A 22,565-nucleotide genomic window follows, 5' to 3' on the forward strand; every position below is an offset into this window, starting at 1 on the left:
ATTCATCTTCAGTGGTGCAGGCATAGAAATAACATCTATAGGAAGCTGATTTTATTTTAGGTCTTGCAGGGCAACTCTGGGCCTTCAAATGTGCTCATTGCCAGCTGAGTTCCCATATCTAGCCAAGGAAGACAGCGATTCCTTGTCATCCTAACTCCAACCACTCTTATGCTTTTCCCTAAGTCCAACTTACCTCGTGCGTTTAAGCTTGCTGTTGGCATTCCCTGCTAACTAGTTTTGGGTTCAAGGCTCAGCAGGTGATTTCTTGACCACACAGTGTATCTGTCTGAATTTTCGCTGAACCTTACCCCTGTGCCTTTCCAGCCAGTCCCTGTCCCTCCTTCTGGGACCACGAGGTATCCATCCTTCAGGTAGTGAAAGCCTTTTTGAATATGTGTAACCAGCTTTTTCTTCTGTCTCCCTACAGAAGCTGCTTTTTGGTTGTATATTCCACTAGGAGAGTAGGATAAATTCAGGGTCATGGAATTTGCCCCTTGTTCATCATGTTACATGAAGCTGCCCTGGGGAAGAGGCTTAGGGTGGTTTCCATCTTGCTGACAGTTTTGATTTGTTTGTTTTTTCTTACTTGAACACGATTCAGCTCCTAGTGAAATCACGGTTCTCTGCAGATCTGGTGAAGGCATTGGCCTTTTTTTTTTTTTTTTTTCTGTTTGCATAGCCAGGGCTTCCCAAGGGCTTTTTTTCCTCCTGAAATTTGGTTGTATTGCACATGTTACCAGGTAGTAAAAAGGATCCTCTAGATACCCTTGGAAGTCATTGCTACAGAGTTCAGTCAATGTTCTTGCCGCACATGGGTAACTTAACAATTCCTGACCTAAACTGGGTGCTACCTAACATTTTGTTTCTCTATATATTTCCCTCCTTCGGTGAAAGATCAGTGTGACATGGACCCTGTGCATTGACTGTTTAAGACAGCTTGACATAGGAAGACAAACTTCCAGTTAAATAGTGAATATGCAGAGTCCCTGTGCAGGAATGGTTTCCAAGCCTATCTAGATTGTCTGGACAATCCATTGTAGTTATTTTTATGTCTGTGTGTAAGATGAATGATTGCTCTTTTGGTGCCTGACGTTGATTCTGGGTGATACTGCACTCAGTTTCATTGATGGGCACAATGGAATGAAAAGGACTGTGTTGTGTCCCTGTACAGACTGGCTTTGCTGTGCTAATAGAAGTGGAGGTTTGGGGAAGAGGAGAGGGGGCAGACTGTTTTTTTTTTCTCTAAAGCTGCAGATGTGACAGACCAAACAGCTGCATGTGTGTCAAATAAGCCAAATATTTGACTCACTTGTAGTCAAGGGTTCCTCGTATACTTGGGGCTAGACACATACCTAGGTGTTAGGTGTTGCCATTTTGAATATCACTGTATTCCAGAGTGGAACTACAGTCATAACATGGGAATCCCTCACTTTGTCCATTTCTTCACAAAGGCTTTTTAAAAAGCATTTGCTTGGAGGGGATCATCATGGCTGATGTGAGTCAGTCTCCCAGCCAGCTGGCAGCAAGTCGTGTTTCAGAGGCTGGGCCTTTGTGAGCTGAGGAGAGCAAAATGATCCATCTGCTCACCCTACTGTGGGTGTATTTGCATTCATAAGAAGGAAAACTGAAAAATGTGCTTATTCCAGGCTCTAGGCTCCTTTTGGCAGTTACTCTAATAACACAGTTTAGAGTGATAATCAAAGCCAACAGTTTTTATCACAGAATTTTCTAACTCCAACAGCAGAAATTAAAACAAACAAAATACCATTGTCTTCACATGGGGGCGATGTGGAAGAAGATACCTCATTTAACATATTACTTTTCCTAATTCCAGTTAATAAAAAAACAAGCTTTTTAACAAACTCTGCATTCATGGTGGTTGGAAGAGTTAAATTGTGTGTCCTTCATCTAATATACTGGAGGAAGCCCCATTCTTATATACAGGGGAGTGATGGCTGCCATCTATATGGGCAGGCTTTGATGAAAAGGTGCGACATGCATTTACATATTTCAACAAATGTTTAGAGTCTGTCAAGGAACAAAATCCCCCTCCACACTCCCCCCCATGAAATTGGCTGCCATGGAGCTTGGTCCATTGTTTGCTGAAATCAGTTCAGCTTCTCCAAAATAACTTCACCTTCCGTCGGCTTCTCAGCCAAGAACATTGGCTTATAATTCTTAGAGATTACTGAAGCATAAGAGTGTATGAATATTATTTCTCTGTTTATAGTGTCTTTCTGAAACTCACTTGCCTCCTGTGGGATCCTCAGCATTAAAATTGTGCTATGCTTGGAAGAAAATCTGTCAGATGACATTGTAAGTTTAAAACATCCATGACAGTGTTCTGCTGTGGTCACTCTATTCATTACATACAAGTCCCAGTGAATGCTGTGTCTGATGGGTGCAGTGGTGCTGCCTGTCTGTGTCCAGACAGATCCACAAGTCTGTTTAAGCTTGTCATCTAGCTGTCAATCTTTTTTCTTTTTCTTAATAGTATAAAATAGTATAAAATTTAAAGAAAGATTATACAGACGCCTTCCTTTTTGCTGACAGCAGTTTTAATTCAGCAACAGCATTTTACAGAAGAGGAGATGGAAATGCTTTCTGGTGCTAATATCTGATCCCTCCAAGTGTATAACCTGTGTGATCCTGAATAGAACATCTATCTCCTGAAAAACTATCTGGTGTTTACTTTGCAGGTTATGCCCACTGGAAGGGTCAGGTGTTAAATTCAGATGAACTTCATGAACTGTATGATGGACTTAAGCTGAACAGTGTCAACCAGTATGATTACGTACTCACAGGTAAGAAGAGCTTCTTCCTTGGTAGTTACCATGAGATGTAAACAAAAGTAAAGAAATATAAACCATATCCCTCCTTATTCCAAACCAAGCAATTACATTTTACCTCCTTTGATTCCTCCTGTAATTTCATCTGTATATTATAGTCTCAATTGCTTATGCTATTCAGTTTGAAACAACCACTGTTCTCCAGCCTGAAAGTTGCAATTAGGTGCATAAATTGATCCCCTTGTGTAGTTTACAGAGTTGTACAGGCCAGTCACATACAGGCTTAGTTAATGTTTTGGGAATGCCTCTGCTGAAAAAAGGATGAGGAATGTCAGAGTATTCTTTTAAAATTTATTATGAAGACTTAAGTTAAATCCTTTCTCCTAAATTTGCAGTACTGTCATGCAGTGTTACTGTAGTGTGATTTTATACATAATTGTCTATCCTTGTTTTTTCTACTTGATCTTTAAGCGGTAGTGCTTTGGATACAGAGTTAAGTGTAAGGAGGTTTGGATTTTGGGCTTGACTCTGTCATCTCTCTTGATCTTTCGCTCTTGTTACTGTGGAGGTCCTCTGAGTGGATACGGTTCCGCAGGACATAATGACTGTGTGGTGTTTTCCTTTGCTTGCCACTAGGTGCAAAGTGTTTATATAGGCAAAGAGAGCTGCTTCTAGAATGTTTTATAGAAAAGAGAGGTTCTATATGCAGTTTTTATTAAAAACTGCCTCTTCTTCAATTCCTGCTTCTAAATTTCAGCATAAGTGGGCTCTTTGTGACTGAGAAATAGACAAACACCTTTTCTTTCCTTGAAAGAAGTCACATAGATGACGTTTCTGGGAAAACTGCGCTGTATTGTAGGAGTTTTCAGGAGGTGTTAGTATACTGGGCCTCTCAGTTCCAGAAGGACAGGGAACTGCTGGAGAGAGTCCAGCGCAGGGCAACAACGATGATTAAGGGAGTGGAGCATCTCCCTTATGAGGAAAGGCTGAGGGAGCTGGGGCTCTTTAGCTTGGAAGAGACTGAAGGGTGACCTAATTAATGTTTACAAATATCTAAAGGATGAGTGTCACGAGGATGGAGCCAGGCTCTTCTCGGTGACAACCAACGGTAGGACAAGGGGTAATGGGTTCAAACTGGAACACAAGAGGTTCCACTTAAATTTGAGAAGAAACTTCTTCTCAGTGAGGGTTACAGAGCACAGGAACAGGCTGCCCAGGGAGGTTGTGGAGTCTCCTTCCCTGGAGACATTCAAAACTCACCTGGATGCCTTCCTGTGTAACCTCATCTAGGTGTTCCTGGTCCGGCAGGGGGATTGGACTGGATGATCTTTCGAGGTCTCTTCCAATCCCTAACATTCTGTGATTCTTTTAGCTGAAATGTTCCTTTTTTACTTTACTTTTGACACTTCAAAGAGACACCAACTCCTTCGCTGTTGCTATCTTGTACTGGCAAAACAGATGTAAGAGATGAAAAATGGTAGAAGAAAAAACAGAAATCTTCGGCAAAAATAAATTTTGGAGGAAAAAAGGGATATTCATTAATATGGTTTTTAAAATATTATTTATGGGTAGATGGGTCAGCGTGTTCCTGTTTGTTGAAAAATCTTGTTCAGTGTAACCATTTTCAGTATGGACAAAAAGAAAGCATAGGTGAAAATGACACTCATTTTTTCAGATCTAATAACACTCTGTGGTTTAGTGTTCATTTATGTTGTGGCTGAACTTAAAATTCAGTTTTCTTCATCCAGGGACAAAAAGTGGATTTTTGTCTTCAAACATGAACAGCCATTCACTTGTAGTGTACAACTCTAATTTGTACCTCCACAAACCTGGATATGATTATCCATACACTGAAATTAATTTGTCAGCAGATGGGATTTCACTGTGGTTGTACATCTGACTGTAGTTATCTTGGCTGAGATGGAAATCATTATACTTAGGCTGATTATACAAGATAATGCTTCATTAACTTTCATGAATTGGTTACTTGTAGATCTAAATATATTTGTTTCATTTGCAGTAAAACACTCAAGGTAAGAGATACACTGAACTGGAATTTAACGTTTTTTAAACACCTCTGTCAATAATGTTAATCATACATACTCTGTATGTTTTTTTCAGCCAGTCTACCATCATAGGTAATTTTAAACAAAAATCTTTGCTTGGATATTTTGATGGATTGTCAGCATTTCATAGATATAAGACAAAGCATTTTGGCCAAAAATCTTGAAGCTTTTTCCATTTCTCTGCAATAACTAAGAATTTATCAATTTTATGAGGAAGAAAGAAAAATCTCCCAAATGTATTTTTAAATATTTTAGTAGAGTGGATATTTCCAAGCTGAAGATTTGAAGAAGCCGTCTTGCTAAATTAATACTATCAAATGAACTAAAATCAGTGAAAAACAAATTATTCATTAATAAATCTTGTAAAGGAAGTTAAAACCTAAAATAAATATATAAATAAAGAAACATCTATAAAGTAAATAAATTAATGTTTAAACAAAAATGTTGTGGTGCAAGCATTGTGATTAGGACCTTGAGATATAATAAAACCTATTTCCCAATTATTTCACTGCTAAGCCTAAAAATAGGAATTTTATTGGTATATTGGCCATCACTCTGAAATATTTAAAATCAATTCTCCATTGGATTAATGTGTTGGACTATGTCAGCACCAACATTAATAATAATACAAAACCTGCTTCAAACTAGAGTATGAGAAAAGTGTATGGAATTTAAAATATTTCTTATGTACTACATGGTAAATAGTACTAATTTGTACTGCTGGTTTGAAGAAAATGAATTTTTTTCCTTTCAACCTGACCTTTTTGCATATGTGTTCAAGCATTTTAGAGTTACAGGAGCCCTTCACATATAACAAACTTAGTAAATAGGTTTTTGAAGTTGTATTTGTAGTTGTGCAAGCACTGTCTGAATTTTGTATTCCACCTATAATTCCTGAAGGAAATACTAAAATGCCTTTGTTCATTTGTTCTCATTCATTGTTCCAAAGAATGAGAAATATGCAGCATTTCTATCCAAAATTTAATAAAAAAAATGAAAGCGTTCATGAAAATAGACTTCAAAAGTGTCTTTTTTTCACACAGGGTATACAAGAGACACATCGTTTCTTGCAATGGTGGTGGATATTGTCCAGGAGCTGAAGCAACAGAATTCTAACCTAGTGTATGGTAAGGATGTGTATTGTAATCCTTTGTGCATCATCATTGTGCATGTCCATCATTTGCATGTTTTAGAATGAAAACGCTGGTCTGATGTTACCTGGCATTTCACAGCCATCTTGTGCTCTGATCTGGCTGGGACCAGCTGTGGCTCCAGTGAAATTTTGTTTTAGCATTGCCTGAGTGTTGAGGGAGTTGCTTTTTTTATCTTTCTGATTTTATGCCTTTTGGTATGTTTCTTGCACTGTGCTATCCAAAGGAGAATGTGCCTTGAGGACTGATTGTATCAAAGAAAGGCTTGGAAAATCCCAGCTGGCTGCTGCTGTTGGGAGTTGAGTGGCGCAGGCTGGAGGTGCTGGTAGCTGAACCCTCTCCTTGATTTCCAAGTCAGTCAGAAGCAGGTTGGACTCTCAGGTGTTGCCCTGCCATGATTTCATGTTACATGCCAGAAGAAGTGTCTTACTGTGCCTTATAAGCTTCATAATTTAGCTTAAACTCCAAGGCTTTTTTACCTCTGGTGCCCTCTGCTAAGATCACCTGGGAGCCCTCAAAGAGCAAGAGACTAGCAACTGCTGTCATTGTAACGTGTCATATCAGGCTTAAACTTGTGAGAAAAGATTCTCCTCTATCCTTCCTGACTCTGAGTGTTTCAGGGCTTTTGAACATAAACAACACAGGTTTGAATTGAGCAAAACATTTAGAGTGACAAGGCACAGTCAGTGGGGATTTGGTGGGATAAAAAACTGTGAATGATGGTCTGAGCCTGTCATCTTCAGGTTCGGTAAACTGTGTGGTCAGGAAACATCTAGAATGGTTCGCAGGGTTGGCACAGTGACTTAAAAATAACAAAGCACAGTTCGCACGTAGAAAAATGTAGGAGAGATACCTTCATGAGCTCCTGTTTTGTTGCTTTTTAGCCGATACTAGCACTGTTGCATTGTCAGATTCTCCAGAGCCTGGTACTAGTAAGTGAAAGCTAAAAACTCTGTTGGAGTGTAAGCAGAAAGAAACATCTAGCTGTATAGAACAGGAAGGAAGTGGTCAGATGGAACACAGCTAGGCTTCTAAGATCCTTTATATTTAATAAGTGGATTATAATGTAAGAAAAAAAAAGTTTGAAATTTGAAATAAATTACCCTTGTTTTACTTATATAAACTTCCTTAAATACTGATTTAGCGGTGCTTTGATACCTTTGGATTTTTATTTCTTTTTTTATCTTGCTAAAAGCTATTTTAATGCAATGAACAATGTTCCTTTTTAAAGTACAAGTCTAAGCTGTTTCCTTACTTTGAAGCTGGAGGCACTTGGAATATGGTGCTAATACTGCTGGTGGTTCAGAACCTGTGCCAAACGTGTGTTAATATTATTACACCGAGTATGAGTTTATGTACTTTGGTGTGGATTTTTCTTTTTTGTGTGTACACACAGCATTTTGGGGTGTACGTTTGGCATGTGTCTTTTTACACTAAACTAAAAATAGGACTGTTAGCTTCTCACATGTGTCTTCTCCATCTTGGTACTATTCCAGATGTTTGGGTTGAGGAGTGAAGGAAAGGGCTCTCGGCATTCTCAGTAACAAAAGCCCCTTTACTCCCAGCAGTCAGTCCCTCTCATCCTCATCACCTTTAGACATAACATGGAAGCAGGTAGGAGAGGGTGACTACAACTTTGACAGTTGTTTAAGACACAAGATTTCTCTTTCAGAATTGGCAGCTGCCAGTTACAAATTTCAGGTTGAGCGTGCTGCAAGAGCTCTGAGAGTAGATGAGCTATCGGGTGCTCAGTGCTGTTATACAGTCACTACTGTTACCTAAAACTTTCCCCTCCCACCAGGGTCTCTGTAACTGTACCTCATTTCTAAAGCTACACTTATTCTGTTACAGTATGCGATCCAGTGATGGGTGACAAATGGAATGGAGAAGGCTCTATGGTTAGTACTTATTTGGTTGTATTCTCTGTATAGTGAATATTTGCTATATAAAGATTTATAAAGATAAATTAATTATTAAACACCAAAACTAAGCTACTTCACATAAGTGTGGCTTTGGATCCCATCATCAAGTAAGTTTGTGCTTTAATTTCCTGTATTTGAATGAGTTTAATATCTGGGTAGAATTATGGCTGCATAGCCCTGAGATTATTTCTAACTCTCTGCTGAGACAAGAGGTGGAATACAGGCCCTGTCTTCAGGAAAATATTCCCCTGCTCCCCCTCCTTGTCTCACTGGAGTTCCCTCATCTTCTGTCAAGAGCTGTTTAGGCTGGTAGCCTGGCTGGCATTGTCAGTGATGGTGTGAATTGACACACCACTTGACCCTAAATGAAGGTGACGTATTTTGTGTGAGATCCAACAGCTGTTAGCAGTTGGGCTGTGATCAGTAACAAAAAGATTCTGTGTGCCAGCACCAGCCTACACTGACGGAGAAACATTCCTTTTTGACCAAAACTAGCAAATAAAAAATGCAATGTGGGAAGACATCAGCAATAGTGATATTTATATTTTCTTCTACATTAGGTAGTCATGCACTATGAATTGCTCTTTGTCCTCATACTTTTTTACAGTTTCTCTGCTCATAAGGTATCACATGAAGTAGCAGTAATAAATTTGCCATTGCTCTTTTATTCTTTCATTTTACATCTATCGCAATATTTGTTGTCCTTGGCTGTTTCTAACAAGGCAGAGATCTAGCAGCTCTAGAGTGGCCTTGCAAAGCTTTAGCTCTTGGGAGAAGTCATAACCATGGGCCTACCTACTTCTTTTGGTTGGAAGGTAAGGTAGATGGAAGGAGAGGAGAGTATTTAACATGCAACCCACCAACTCATTCCTGTCATAAAAAGTAAAAAAAAATAATTCTTTTAAATGCCTTGGTTTAGACATGACCTGGTCCTGCATTTCTGTCTAAAGGAAGAGTCCCTGTGACATCATTGCTTCCCCATGGCTGCATGACTGAGGTCAATGTCAGTGTGGTGGGTGTTCTGGTAGCACCTCAAGGTCAACGCTGTGGTGGGGTTGTAGCTGTTGCTGATACAATTGGGAGACAGTAACACACGGGCACATGTATACATGCATCCTACCCTGCATAGTTTATGAGACTAACAGAGAAAATAAAACACAGACAAAAGATGGTATTAATCCTGATTTAACAAATGGGGTTCTACCAAAGAACATCAGTTACTAGCAAACAATGAACTTTAATAAAAAAGTTTTGTTAAATTGAGTGACAGCAGGACTTGGGAAGGTGGGGTGACTCCTGTACCCATCTAACCCAAACTCCAAGCTGATGTCCAGTGTGTTCCAAAACAGCTGATGCTTTTCGGCTTTGAGTCTGAAGAAGACACAGGCTGGTGGGCTCCTGTTATATCTTGATGCATGTCACTTGCTTAGACAACCGAGCTCCCTTTGCCAATGGGCTGTATTTAGCTAATGAAGATGGGATAGAGACAGCACAGACAGGCAGAAAGGGGAGCATTGGCCCTCAGCGCTTGAAGAGCTGATTCTACAAGCACTGCTAGTGTTTTGTTAGATTTGGGTGCAACACAAACAAAACATTTTAAATGTCCTTATCAGAACTGCTTTATAGATTAAGTTGTACCAAACAAATTACAAATGTGATTCTCATTCATACATATTGATGTTCAGCACACCCTGGAAATGCTGCACTGAAAGGAGGCAAAATAACACATAGCATCGATGTTACTTGTTCCACAATACAGCACAATCAATGTGGGCACACACTGTGCAGCAAAGGGCCTCTGTACCGTAGGTATGACAACAAAATACTTTATTTCAGATGTAAGGATGTAAGAGAGGTTTTCCCATGTTGGGACACTGTATTTGTTCATGCTGCTGTGTCACCTTGGTATGATGGAACCCCAAAGCTCTTAATCCCAGGCACAACTTCTGTTTAATGGTGCCAGTTAAGGCCTGTCTGCTTAGTGATGCTTCCCATCATCTCCAGTGAAAGAAGAACTGTTGGTTATACTGTCACCAGCTGGAGGATGTCCTGCCGCTTGAGTTACTGCCGCGTAACAGTACACAGGGAGCTGTCAGGTTACTCTGTGACAGCGTGAGTGGTAGTTGAGGGCAGGGGAGTTGTAATCCTACATCTCAGATGCTGCTGACAACATTCAATACTGTTTCTTCTCCTCTAGTATGTGCCCAAGGATCTCCTCCCAGTTTACAGGGACAAAGTGGTACCTGTTGCCGATATCATTACTCCTAACCAGTTTGAAGCTGAGTAAGTACATATTTTCTTTTATAGCCAAATAAACTTGGGGATAAAAGCAGGAGAGACTGATACCCATTATTTTATTTGTCTCAATACAGTGCCATATGTATATATGTGTTGGGTTTTAGTTTTTAGCTGTTACTTTTGAGTGGTGCTTTTCAGCAAACCTCCAACTGTTCCATATTGAAACCATTAAAAAAATCTGGAAATTATGTGAGGAAAAGATTTCTCTTGTTTCTCTGGTCAGTCATTTTCATGATCACTTCTTTTTGTCTCCGGAGGCCTTGCATATAGGGCAGGTTGAAAAAATACCTCTCTTCCCTTTCCCATCCTTACCCATTCCTAGGAAAATGTTTATTATATGTCAGAATATGAAAACTGAACTAATTTGACTCAACACCCCCAAAATTAGATTCAGAAATACCACCATGGTGACATCTCATAGGAGTTAACAGTTTAGATGACTGCTGCTCATGCTGTCTACATAGCTGTGACTCTGGTCAGGAGATCAGCTGTTGTCATATGTCACAGGCTGTCCCCTAAGGGGAGGGAGCAGCTACATGGGAGGTGGAAGCAGCTACTAGTGAGGGAATTTTACGATACTGGGATCTCTAAAGGAGACAGGTTAGGACTGGTGTGAGTCCGCTTCAGAAGCACTCTGTATCAGTGCATGTAACTTCTAAAGACAGTGGTCTGGTACAGCACACCATACTGACTGTTTAGGCCTGTATGGTGCAGTCCAAGCTTTCCTCCTTCGAAAGAGTAAACAAAGCAGTCATTGCCTGGAGAACTTGGGCTATTTTAAGTCTTCTGTTTTATTCTCAGGTTACTCACTGGCAGGAAGATTCACACAGAAAAAGAAGCTTTAGAGGTAAGTAGGCAAGGAGTGGGATGTGTGAGGTCTCTTTATGCACTCCTGCCTGCAACGCTGCATTCTGCCATTTGTCTTTAACCTTGAAGTCACTTTGACCTCTATCCATTCTCTCCATTAAAGCTTGTGCACTCCAGGTGCAAAACACTTTCTTCTTGTAGTGTCAGATTTCCTGAAAGAACTAAAGGTAGAGACATCACAGTGGGAACGAGTAGATCTCTGTGAGCCTGTGTTCCTGCAGTGTAAGAAGGGTAGCAGCAGCACACATGGCAAGTAACCCCAGGCTGTCAGCGCTGTGGAAATGAGCTGGTTGGGGTGAAAACCCCAGGTGACCCCGGGCTTTAGAAACCTTCGTGTGTCGCTCCCTCTGCTGTCCGCATGTGAGTCGTGCAACAGCAGCACTGAGTGCTGGGACAGGTATTTCTCCTTCTCATAGAAGCTGTTTGCAAGGAAGAGAGTTTACTAGCAAACTCTTACAAGGGTTGATTGCATACACTCTGAATCTCTTCCGGAAAATGTTGGCTGGTGCTGTGTTTATCTTCCTTAAGTTGAGTCAAAAGGGATGAGACGTGGGTTGCAAAAGGATAGACTGTGTAGATCAGAAACCAGACTGGGACTGATGGCCTTTGAGTACTTCCTGGTGAAAGACAGACAAATCCACAGCACTGATAGCTGCTGTCATTGTTGTACAGAGGTGATAAATGGTCCTCAAATATGCTGCATTGAGGTTTAAGCATTTACACTATTACACAAACTGAAGAAAATAAAATCTGCAGGGCTTAGTGATGAAGGACAAAATAGGAATATGGTTTTATTGGTGTCCTGAGAAGGGTGAAGTCTTTCTTTTGCTGACTAGTCAAGTGCTTTCATAATCAACTGATGTTATTTCTTCCAGTTTGGTTTTGAACTTCAAAGAAACAAAAAATCTTTAAACAAACAGGAGCAGCAGTGGCACCCTGGAGAGGAGCTGTGGTCTGTCAGCCCAAATGTTTGTTGTTTTTTTCCTCCAGCAACATAATGCAACATGGGTAGATTACCATCTCTTCACGACAGGAAGCAGCTCCAAAGATCTCAGCTCTTTTTGGTTTTTGCCTTCTCCAGTTTTATTAATGCATTACCCCACTCTGCTGGGCAAGGGTGGTGAACTGTGCTTCATGCAACTAACTGCTCACTACAGCTCAGTTCTTCTATTCTCACCCTCACCAGTGGAGTGACAGTCTTGAGAACAACACCATTAGCTGAGCAGTCTTGAGAACACCACCATTAGCTGAGCAGCCTTTAGTTTTAGGTTTGCGTATTTCATCTGCGAACACGAGTTGCATGTACTAAACAATTTTACAAGTTAGTTTTCTGACAGTCTTTGATTCATGTGCTAGGTCTTATTTGTGATGAGTTTTAAAAAATCTCTTCTAAAGAGACAGAGTTATACTTAGGAATGGAAACATTTTTAAAATAGTTGCTTGCAGGATATTATATTTTCATCCAAAGGTCTCCCCAGCTGCATGTCATATATTGGTCTATCCCTCTGAGCAATAATCCATGCTGGAATTTGTCCCCTTTGGAGGAGGTAGAAATTCTGTCATCAGTTTCCATGGTGAAGTGATTTTATAAATTTCTTTTGCAAGACTAGTGACAACAGTATAGTCTTCTAACATAAAATTAAATATGACATAATATTAATTAGAAGGAGCTAAGTCTTGCAACTAGAAATACTGGTGATTAGGTTCTTGGTGACTGAGAAATGAAATTGAGTTTAATGTTACTGGTTGATTATATCAGCATATGCTGGTGCATTTACTGCTTCTTTAAAACCCAACTGATGTCTCTGCAGAGAGGTCTGGGAACTGAAGAAACCTGGAGGCTTAGGCAAGAAAGAAAAGCAACAGCGAATTAAAAAATAACAGAAATAAATCCTTATCATTTAGCTGCTCATGAGTCATAGCTAGCCCGAGAGGATTTTTAGTTAAACGCTTCTGGGATAATTAATATTTTATCTGTGTTTTATGCTAAACTCATTATTGAAGTAATTCTTTCTCCTGCAAAATCAAAATCACCTCTGTAGCAACCAATTATGATGTCAGAAGTAGGGTGTTCATGAGTTTTAAGTGAGGAACACAGAGTGGAAATCTAATTGTGAAAGTACATGATTTATAGGTGTAATTTGGGATTTCAAAGAGAATGAGAAATGCAGAATGAGACAGACACACTCTTTAACTCTTGATTTTTGCTAACTTACAAAGCAGTAGCTAAGTAAGACTTCATGATCTGGAGTTACTGTCTTTCTGACAAGTGTTTCAAGCTGCCAGCTCAGTTGCATATTTGTTCTCTTATTATTTTGATAATATGTTCTGAAAACGTGATGCAGACAAAAATTCTGATCACAGCTGAAACAGGGTATTCTTTTCAGAGAGGGATCCAAAGATAATACAAACAGAGATGCTTGTATATTTTAACAAGTGTGTACATTTCTATATGGTTGCCCCTATTTAAAATTAATCTCCCTAATTCAAGTGAGTGCTTTGAGTAGAAATGCCAAAAAAGGATGCTTGTCAAAAATCCCCAGTGCTACGAATGATGCAAGGTTTAATCAACACATATTGCAGTTACTGATTCCTGCCTTTTTGCACATGGGAAGGTAATGGATATGCTCCATGCCATGGGACCAGAGACTGTGGTGATCACAAGCTCAGATCTGCAGGCACCTCTAGGAAATGACTACCTAATTGCTCTGGGAAGCCACAGAAAAAGTAAGTCATAAACTCCCTCTTTAAACTGTGCTTTCTTTTAATTGTAGAGCATAGAAGGAGCTTAGATCCCTAAGTGAACTTCTTTTCGTACAGTATATCAGTATATCAGAGAGCAGTAAGAATGGAGCTGCTCTGTGAGGGAAGATAAGCTGGAAGCTGAGCATAGTCATAGCACAGGCAGAGCACTGTCCTCACCAACAGGGCACAGGGCCACAGTATCCAAATAAGGTAAGCAGAACAGGGGTATGGTGAGGACAGGTCCCATTGAGAGTCCAGTTATCATCAGAGAAAGGCAAGACAAGCCAGGTCCAAGATCAATCTGGAAAATCCAATCAGCAAGTGAGGGCTGTACACAGGTACAGCTGCAACATAGCTCAGGCAAGGATGCTTGGACCTGGGCCTGAGCTGCTCTGCAGCTCCTGGGCAAGTGAGCAGAAGGTGCATGGGTGGAGGACGTCCTGGGTGAGGCGCGTCAGGGTTGTTAAAGCCTCTAGTAGTGGCACTGACAAGTAGTAGTGGTGTAAAAGAGGAATTTTGAATGCTTTAATGAAAAGTTACATTGACCTGTTGGTGGATTGTTCCTCATCTGGTAGGCTGTAAAATGTCCTTCTGCTTCTTAATATCCCTTTCTGTACCATCACCAGGATTCACTGTGTATTTGGACTGTCACAGGATGCTTTTCTGTGAGAAGGGCATAGTTATGTGGAGTGGTACATGATCTAGTTTTCTTGTTCATTTAAGTGATCCAGATGTGGACATCACATTTTGGACTGCTGAGAGACAAAAAAAGTATATTTAAAACGGACTCGATTAAGAATCAATTGGTGTCTCTTAGCACTCAGTACATGCCAGGTTTGGAAGAAGCCTGGTTATTCCAGTGGTGATTACAGTATGACACACAGATCAGATATTCTCTGCTGATGTCTACAGCTACTCCTGTCCCTCCATACAGCCCAGAGATACTCTAGATTATGGTTTGGGATGCCCCATCTAGGATTCAGCAGGCTCCATATATATGCAGTTTCCTGAGCAAGCTGCTGCTTCTGTCTAAATGAAAACAGGTAGCTCTCAGTGCTTTGTGAAAATGAAGGTGCTAGCTCTTTCCTCTTAAGTGTGTACAGTGTAGAAGTTCTAAATGCAGTCCCAACTTGGCAAAGATTTTTAAGGTTGCACCTTTTAAAAGAGCTAACACAAAATTTACAATACTCCTTAGCATCTTTATGACCCAAACAGCAAAGGAATTCAAGTCTGGTGATCACTTTTAAATTATAGTAAGTGCTCTTGTATTAATTGCTCAGTCTGTTACCTAACTGTCTTATCTGTGCTGTAGCTAACACAGATGGTACCAAGATGACACAAAGAATTCGAGTGGAGTCTCCTAAAGTGGATGCTGTCTTCGTTGGAACAGGAGATCTGTTCGCTGCTATGCTTTTGGCATGGACACATAAGCATCCAAACAATTTGAAGGTATGGGAGAGGTTATTCTTCTTTCTGCAAGTTTAGCCTGTTTCTTTTTTAATTACTTTTAATCTATGACCTTATTTAAAGACTGTCTTCTGTTTTGACTTGTTGTTCCTCACCTCAGAAGGAAAAAAAAAGCAGAATTTTCCTTTTTCCAAAACATTGTAGCTTGTATAACTTTGTACGGTCACATTTCAGTCATATAGATTTTGTAGTTTTGCCATATGACTTGTTGTTTTCTCTGGAGAGAGAGACTGTGTGCATGTTTGTTAGTATATTTTTTACACTCACTTCATAATCAGTAGTGAAAATAATTTATCTGGTCTATTATTCTTTTTCTTTCCCTTAAGTGCACAGAGTCCTTGATACAGGTGTGTGGTTTCTAATACCTGTTTTGGCAGAATTAAGAGAGTCTAAATTTTTTTTTCCCCAAACTCTGTGTTTCATAGTTGTCATCCTGTTTACATCTTGTCACTCATGTTTGCCTCTAAATATTATTATTATTTAAAAATCACTGCTATTAAACAAGGCAGCTGCAATTTTACTAAAACCTGAATATATTATGCTAACACAGGTGGCGTGTGAAAAGACTGTGTCAGCCATGCAACATGTTCTGCAAAGGACCATTAAGAGTGCAAAAGGTAATTCATGCATACCTTATTCTCTTGTTCTGTCTGAATTTGCATCAGAAGAAACATTCAGAGAGCTTTCTGGCTTTCCTGACTAAAGGCAAGCCCTCTAAGGGCAGCAGAAGCAGCCAGAGAATTTATGAAGCTTGACGGTCTTGTCAGTGCACATTCCTCACTGTGTCCTCCAGGCCTGTTTTTGACAACATCCGACGAAAGATGTCACTGTTCAGCTTGTAGTGGGACTGCTTGGCTGCTTTGCAGAACAGTGGCAGAAGAACTTGAGGAAATGCTGAGTTTGACGTGCAAGAGAGCTGCTGTTCTAAGTGTAGCTCTCTCACTTGCCCTTTGAGTGTGTGTGTTTAGTATTGAGAGGGGTTAATCAACTAGTAATAAACAGTCTGCTTGCTGTATTGGCCATATGAAGAGCGATTATTCTTTTTTCCAGCTTCTCTCTCTTTGGAATTCCCACATCTTTCAATTCCTAAGGAAATCCAGATGGGATCTGTACTTTCTCACACCATGTCTGTGTTACTTTCTAGTAACAGCAGAGCTGTGTTTCTTTCCTAGAGAGGGGGTGATAAAAATCACAGTGCTGACCTGGATCTTCCACCTTGGAAGCCTTTTGCCAGGATAGTAAGGGAGATTGGAGAGGGGAGGAGGGTAGAAAAAATAGTGGGGTAACAGAACAATGTAACTTGTGTCTTTTTATGCTGCTGTTTTTAATGACATTCTGATGTAATCTTTTTAGCACAAGCTGGAGAAGGAAACAAACCAAACTCAGCCCAGCTGGAACTGAGAATGGTCCAAAGCAAAAAGGACATAGAAAACCCAGAGATCATAGTGAAAGCCACTGTGTTATAAAGGCCGTATGTCTCCAATAACGCACAATGTATTGATGTCCTCATTTCTTTCCTGTAAATTGTAATATTTGCCTTAGATCTGTGACAGAAACCTGACTTTCATGAAATAGTGCCCAGCATAGGCAGATATCCACTCTTCAACATATGTGCTGGCCTTGCTCAGTTTTAAAAACAAAACTGTTAGTGTACATTGATGCATATTACCAGGTATCACAAAGGCTGTCAAATTAACTTAGTGTCTGTAATTACCCAGGACAAGAGAGTACAATGTTCCTGCCTTGCCAAAGACTTCAGATGTTTGATTGTCTGGAAAATGCATTTCAAGATAGTGAATGGAGCTGGCTCCATGCTCCCTTTTCCTGCAGATAGCTGGCTACCTACTCTGGTATTCAGTATCCCAGCTGCTATGAAACTAAGCAGAGTTGAAACCACACACCAAGTTCTGGTTGTGTGTAGGAGTACTTGGAAGACGTTTGGCATTTAAGTACTCTGAAGTGACCTTGAGGTGTCATTCATGTTACTCACAACTCCTTGTTTCTTGTCTGTGAATAGCTGCACGGTTTCAGTTTTTGCAGATACTGGCTACTTCTCATGTCCATGGGTGCTTACATGATCTTCTTCCAAAAGCTGCTCCAGAAAACATCTTCATTAACAAGATAATATCTTTAGTTGGTAGCATCGATTAGAAGTTTGTAGTTCTACCTCTGAGGCCAGGTTTGATTCCTTGTTTAGCTTTTAACTAAGGGCAAACATTCTGTAAGGACAAAAGAGAAAGCAGGTCTCACCCTGGAAGCTGGCTACCCTAGTTTCTTCTTCATGGGTGGATGTATTTACAAACTACATAGGCCACTTTCACTTCACAATAGTGAGCACCACTGGCAGGCTTATCAATGAAGCAGTGTGGTAAAACTAACATTTTTAGTTTAGTAAGGTTTAGTAAGTTACATATGTTTACCAAATGCAATGAAACATACAAAATTAATTTGTTCTTATGTAAGCCTCTGCAGCCTTCAGTGATTAGAGGTGACAGAAATGCATTATTATTGATGCATCTTTATTTCAAAATTCTGCTTCATAAGGCTTCAATGTGGGATTCTTAATAATTTCAGCATAGTATACATCACAGCCACGTATACCAGTAGGGCAGATATGCTGACAGGCACTGACCACTCGTACTTCCATATCATTTTTGTATGGGACTGAGGTTTTGATTTCTCCCAAGATGAGGTCTAGTGTGGTGTTAATTCCAAATTCAGTTGATGAGCTTTGTTTGTCTCAGGCAGCACACGGAGATTAAAATTGCATTTCTGCTTGCAGTAACATGAAGCAAAGTTGCATTAGAGGAAATGTCTGAGCTTTTTTTGATTACCTGAGTATGCTCAGGAAACTCACTCATGGGTATCTCCCGGATACCTTTCCTGCCCCTTCCTCATCACACCTGCCTAACTGATGGTGTCACTGGCATAGCTTGGGAGTCCCCAGAAGAGCTGGTTTGGAGATTGCTTTAGCCACTGAAGTCTTCACTTATCCCACAGTTTTTGTGGATTTTCTGCCATTGCACCTAGTAGAAGAGTAATTTATCCTTAAAGTGAATTTTTAGCAGATTTTTTTCATGGAGTAAGATTTCATAATTAATACATTTCTGAAATCCCTTTTTTTCAGTATCTCCAAAGCAAATGAAATTTAAGAGATGAACACATTTTGCAGTACATGTAAGAGGCAAACTTCAGGCTTCCCCTCTCAACAACTAGTAATGCATTTGGCATTAAAAATGAAAAGAATATTCTTATGAGATTAGAATTCTAAGGGGGGGAAAAATTACCTACAAAATGTGACTCTGCTGCCAGAGTTTTTAGTAACCACTGCCATAACTTTCTAGCAATAATAATTTTGGTGATGTGAACAGTTGCTAAGATGAGCAGTCAGTAACAGAGATGAGCTCATAGCTGATATCCAACATGTAAAAGACGTAAACTATCTTAATGGTGTGTATAAATATTGATGGGAAGCCGTGAAAAGAAGGAGCCAGACTCTCCTCAGCGGTGCCCAGCAAAGGTATAAGAGGCAACATGCACAAATTGAAATACAGGAAATTCCATTTAAATGTAAAAACATAGAATTCGCTGTGAAGGTGATCAAACACTGGCACAGGTTATGCAGAGAGGTTGTGGGACCTCCATCCTTAGATATATTAAAAACCTGACTGAAGATGGCCCTGAGCAACCTTCTGTATTTGATCTTGCTTGCACAGAAGCGTTAGACTAGATCATCTCCTGAGGTCCCTTCCAGCCTCAACCATTCTGTGAAGTACAATGAATTGCCTTTCTTCGCAGTGCTGTATTTTTAAACTGATGCATTTTTTTTTTCTTCCTGAGACACAAACATTCAGAGAGACTAGGAAATAGCTCAGTATTAATAATTTTTCCCCTTTTTTAGATCAGCTGCTTTTTGACTGGACAGTTGACCAGGGATACAATTGCCTTTTTTGAGATAGTTGCTTTCAGCAATTATATTTAAATACTGTAGCTGGTGATGCATTTCAGCAGTTGAACGCAAAAAAAAATTTTAACTGTTTCTAGCACTGATTAAAGAAGTTTTGCATGTCATATTCCACACATAACTATGAGTTTATTTATCTTTTAAAATCAGAGTGTTCCACATGAAAGTGTGTAATCCCTACCATCCTCTTGGGAAGAAGGGATCAACATACTGAACTTCCCTGCCTGTATATATCATAGAATGATAGTATCATTTTACTTGGAAGAGATCCTTAAGATCATTGAGTCCAACCATAACCTGTAAGACCATAAAGTCCAACCATAACCTAACCTAGCTCTAGCACTAAACCATGTCCCTAAGAGCCTCATCTACGTCTTTTAAACACCTCCAGGGATGGTGACTCCACCACTTCCCTGGGCAGCCTGTTCCAGTGTCTAACAACCCTTTCCATGAATAAATGTTTCTTAATGTCCAGTCATGGTCTACTTTGCAGTGTTATGCTTAACACCCTCACCCAGTTGTATCCAATTTTGCAGCTCCTATGGGCCACAGACAAAAATCTTCAGATGGCCAGGCTTTGAGACCTCTACTGTTGTCCCTCAGATTGCCAAGAATTAGATGAATACCAGGAGCAGTTCACATGCAGTAAATGACACTCCCTCGCTAGGGTCCCGTGGCTCCAACACGGAGCTGGGTCTGGCGGCGGCTCCTGGGCACCATCTCCTGCAGGCAGGTCTGTGGGTTGCCCAGCACCCTTTGTACTCCCTCCGGCTTCATTGCCACTCACGTCCCTGGCTTGGGAGCTGCGTGGGGCCGAACTGAGAGCCATACGTTGGCCATCCCTGCACTAGGGCCGTGCAAAATTGAGGTTCTTCACTTCTTCACATCAGGGGATCAACGTGAGAGAGAAGCTCAAAATTGCCCTTTAATTATTTTTTTCTAAAAACAACATTAAATATGCACTGTCAGAATGTGTTGTGAGAGAAACTGCGGCTGTTGTAAGCATGAACACATGGGAAAAGTCCTTTTAGTAAGTGTGAGACAGCACACTTGTTTTTGGCACTAAAAGCAGATTTTCACAAGGGAACTGAGAGAAAGACAGGGCTGGTTTCCTCTGAAATAAAAAAGCTTGGAATTTAGGAAACTGAAAGCTACCTTACAAACAAGGTTTCATCTGTAACCATAATGAACCTAGATCTTGCTGTAAAAGAGGAAGTGAGATGTTTGCTGGAGCAGTTTTTACCTGTCAGGTGTGATCTTTTCCCACTGCTTCAAAGAAAGAATCAGTCCAGTAATTCATACCTTCCTTAGAATCCGTGACATATTTATGCTAAAAACAGAACAACAACAAAAAACCACAAACCACGCAAACAAAAAAAACCCACCAAACCCGATAACAGTACTAATGTGCTCAATTTACAAAAGTTAGTAGCTGGATTCCATAGCAATGGGCTGCTGGCTTGTCCTGCTTAAGTCCCTGGGAATTTCTTATGTGATACCTGTTTTAAATTCACGCTTACCTGATCTAAATTTGATCAGATCTGTCTTCAGTGAAGAATTTGGCTTAACATCTCTTGCCAGGAACAAACACCAGAAATTATCTGTAAATATATTCTGTAGCTAACATTTTGTAGTCACAACAGGCTAACAGGTACTTTAAAATGTCGAAGTATACATACTTGGACGCATTTTTGTTTGGAGTTACACAGCGCTTTTTCATAATGTTTGCAGAACAAAATTCAAAGACTCAGCACAGTCCTGTCCAGTCTTTTATTCCCTCTTCTTCTCCTGCATGTGATATCTTTATCTATTTCTGAGTTTCTGCTGTTTTTCTTGTGCAACTGGAAAGTGTCACAGTATTAGACAGCTGACCAATATTTGTTTAAGGGCCAGGAGGAGACTTAACAGTGCTGTCTAATCCACTTGCAGATCTTTAGGTAAAGAAAAATGGTTAGTCTAAACTAGTTTAGGTCCAGATTTATTACAGAAGAACAAGCACTTTAGCCCAGAGAAGGGAGTCAATAAGTGGATAATCTTCCATGACCGTCCTAACAGCACGCGAGGTGTCTGTCACCCACCAGCCCAGCGCTCACCAGTCAGGGACCTCTGACTCCACTGCCATGTGTGCTCCTGCATGTACCCGGGCAGTTGGCAGTGGGGAAAGCTTCTTGTGCTGAAGTACCCACTCACACGGGGGCAGTGAATGCTTTGTGTTTGTGACCAGTCCGCTTCTTCGCCATTCTTTCCCTTACTGGACGTAATTTGTGTTGGATCCCCTTTTTTTCTGGAGTGACCCTGGCAGTGTATGTGGTCAGTCACTTTGATGACTGCAAGTGCGCTGATTTGTGGAGCAATCGTGCAGGAGAGACCAAAAGTTGTTTACAAATGATCTACTCTATTCTGGGCCCAGATTAGTCTCTGTGTGCTTAAAATTCCCATGTACCTCTTTGGGGGACATTGTGCTAAAATCAATGCTATTCACACCTGATATAATTTTTTTAGAAATCTGCAGTCTGAATTGTTGACTTCAATGTTTATTTGCTGATTTTTGTCATAAGTGGGATAAATCTAAGTGGGATAAATATATAATCGATGTGTTATACAAAAGAATCGGAGGACCGAGGTTGCCAGCTACTCATACTGCCTTTTGGATATCTTAACTGTATCTTGATTGGATGGTGTTAATTTGTTGTCTGAGACTTGTTATGGTGATTGTATTGATTTATTTTATTTTAAAATATGTGGCAAGGAAGATTGTAATAAAAGCATCTACATTTAATATACTGTGCACACACAAATGGTTAGATCCTATTTTTGAATACATTAATCATTTCAGAATTAAACAGAACAAGAACACTTTGATAGTCTTGCTGAATAAAGCAGATGTAATTAAAGGTTTCCGTAGTTATATCCTAGTACGGAGAAAGGGTAGTTAATGGAAGAGCATGCATTTATGTGCTGTAATCATCTCATTGTAAGATAGTAGGTATGTGGAAGTGAGTAACATCCTTGTCTTAATCTTTTTTTCAAAGAAATTCCACGGGAAGCCAACTGCTGGCATTCTGCACCACTGCCCTTGTATGCCTCTTGCTTGCATGTGTAGGACCTCTCTGTTGTGCTCTTTATTCCTGCATACAAGGTGAGAAGAGGGGCTTGGAATAAGAACCATGACTCATTTTGAGGCCTGTTTCTCATGCAGTGTTTAGCTGCACTCCTCTTCACAGGAATTTTTATCTTACAGTGTAGGTAAGAGCACACAGGACTATACAGGAGGAAACAATTGTTCCTGCTTGTCG

The 22,565-nt window shown here is 40.2% G+C and overlaps 1 protein-coding gene across 1 annotated transcript in view; it reads left to right on the forward strand.

Annotated features, from left to right (window-relative positions):
- Positions 1–22,163, forward strand: part of PDXK (pyridoxal kinase) — a 49,210-nt gene extending 27,047 nt beyond the window's left edge. The window contains exons 3-11 of the mRNA XM_065860829.2: positions 2,700–2,804; positions 5,899–5,982; positions 7,858–7,904; positions 10,126–10,211; positions 11,028–11,073; positions 13,709–13,820; positions 15,151–15,287; positions 15,856–15,922; positions 16,659–22,163. Of these exons, the coding sequence (XP_065716901.1) occupies positions 2,700–2,804; positions 5,899–5,982; positions 7,858–7,904; positions 10,126–10,211; positions 11,028–11,073; positions 13,709–13,820; positions 15,151–15,287; positions 15,856–15,922; positions 16,659–16,771 (797 nt within the window). The 3' untranslated portion in view covers positions 16,772–22,163. The remainder of the gene's footprint in view (positions 1–2,699; positions 2,805–5,898; positions 5,983–7,857; positions 7,905–10,125; positions 10,212–11,027; positions 11,074–13,708; positions 13,821–15,150; positions 15,288–15,855; positions 15,923–16,658) is intronic.
- The last annotated feature ends 402 nt before the right edge of the window (positions 22,164–22,565 follow it).

The sequence above is a fragment of the Patagioenas fasciata genome, chromosome 1, assembly GCF_037038585.1.
Source record: "Patagioenas fasciata isolate bPatFas1 chromosome 1, bPatFas1.hap1, whole genome shotgun sequence".
In the NCBI taxonomy this organism is placed as follows: domain Eukaryota; kingdom Metazoa; phylum Chordata; class Aves; order Columbiformes; family Columbidae; genus Patagioenas; species Patagioenas fasciata.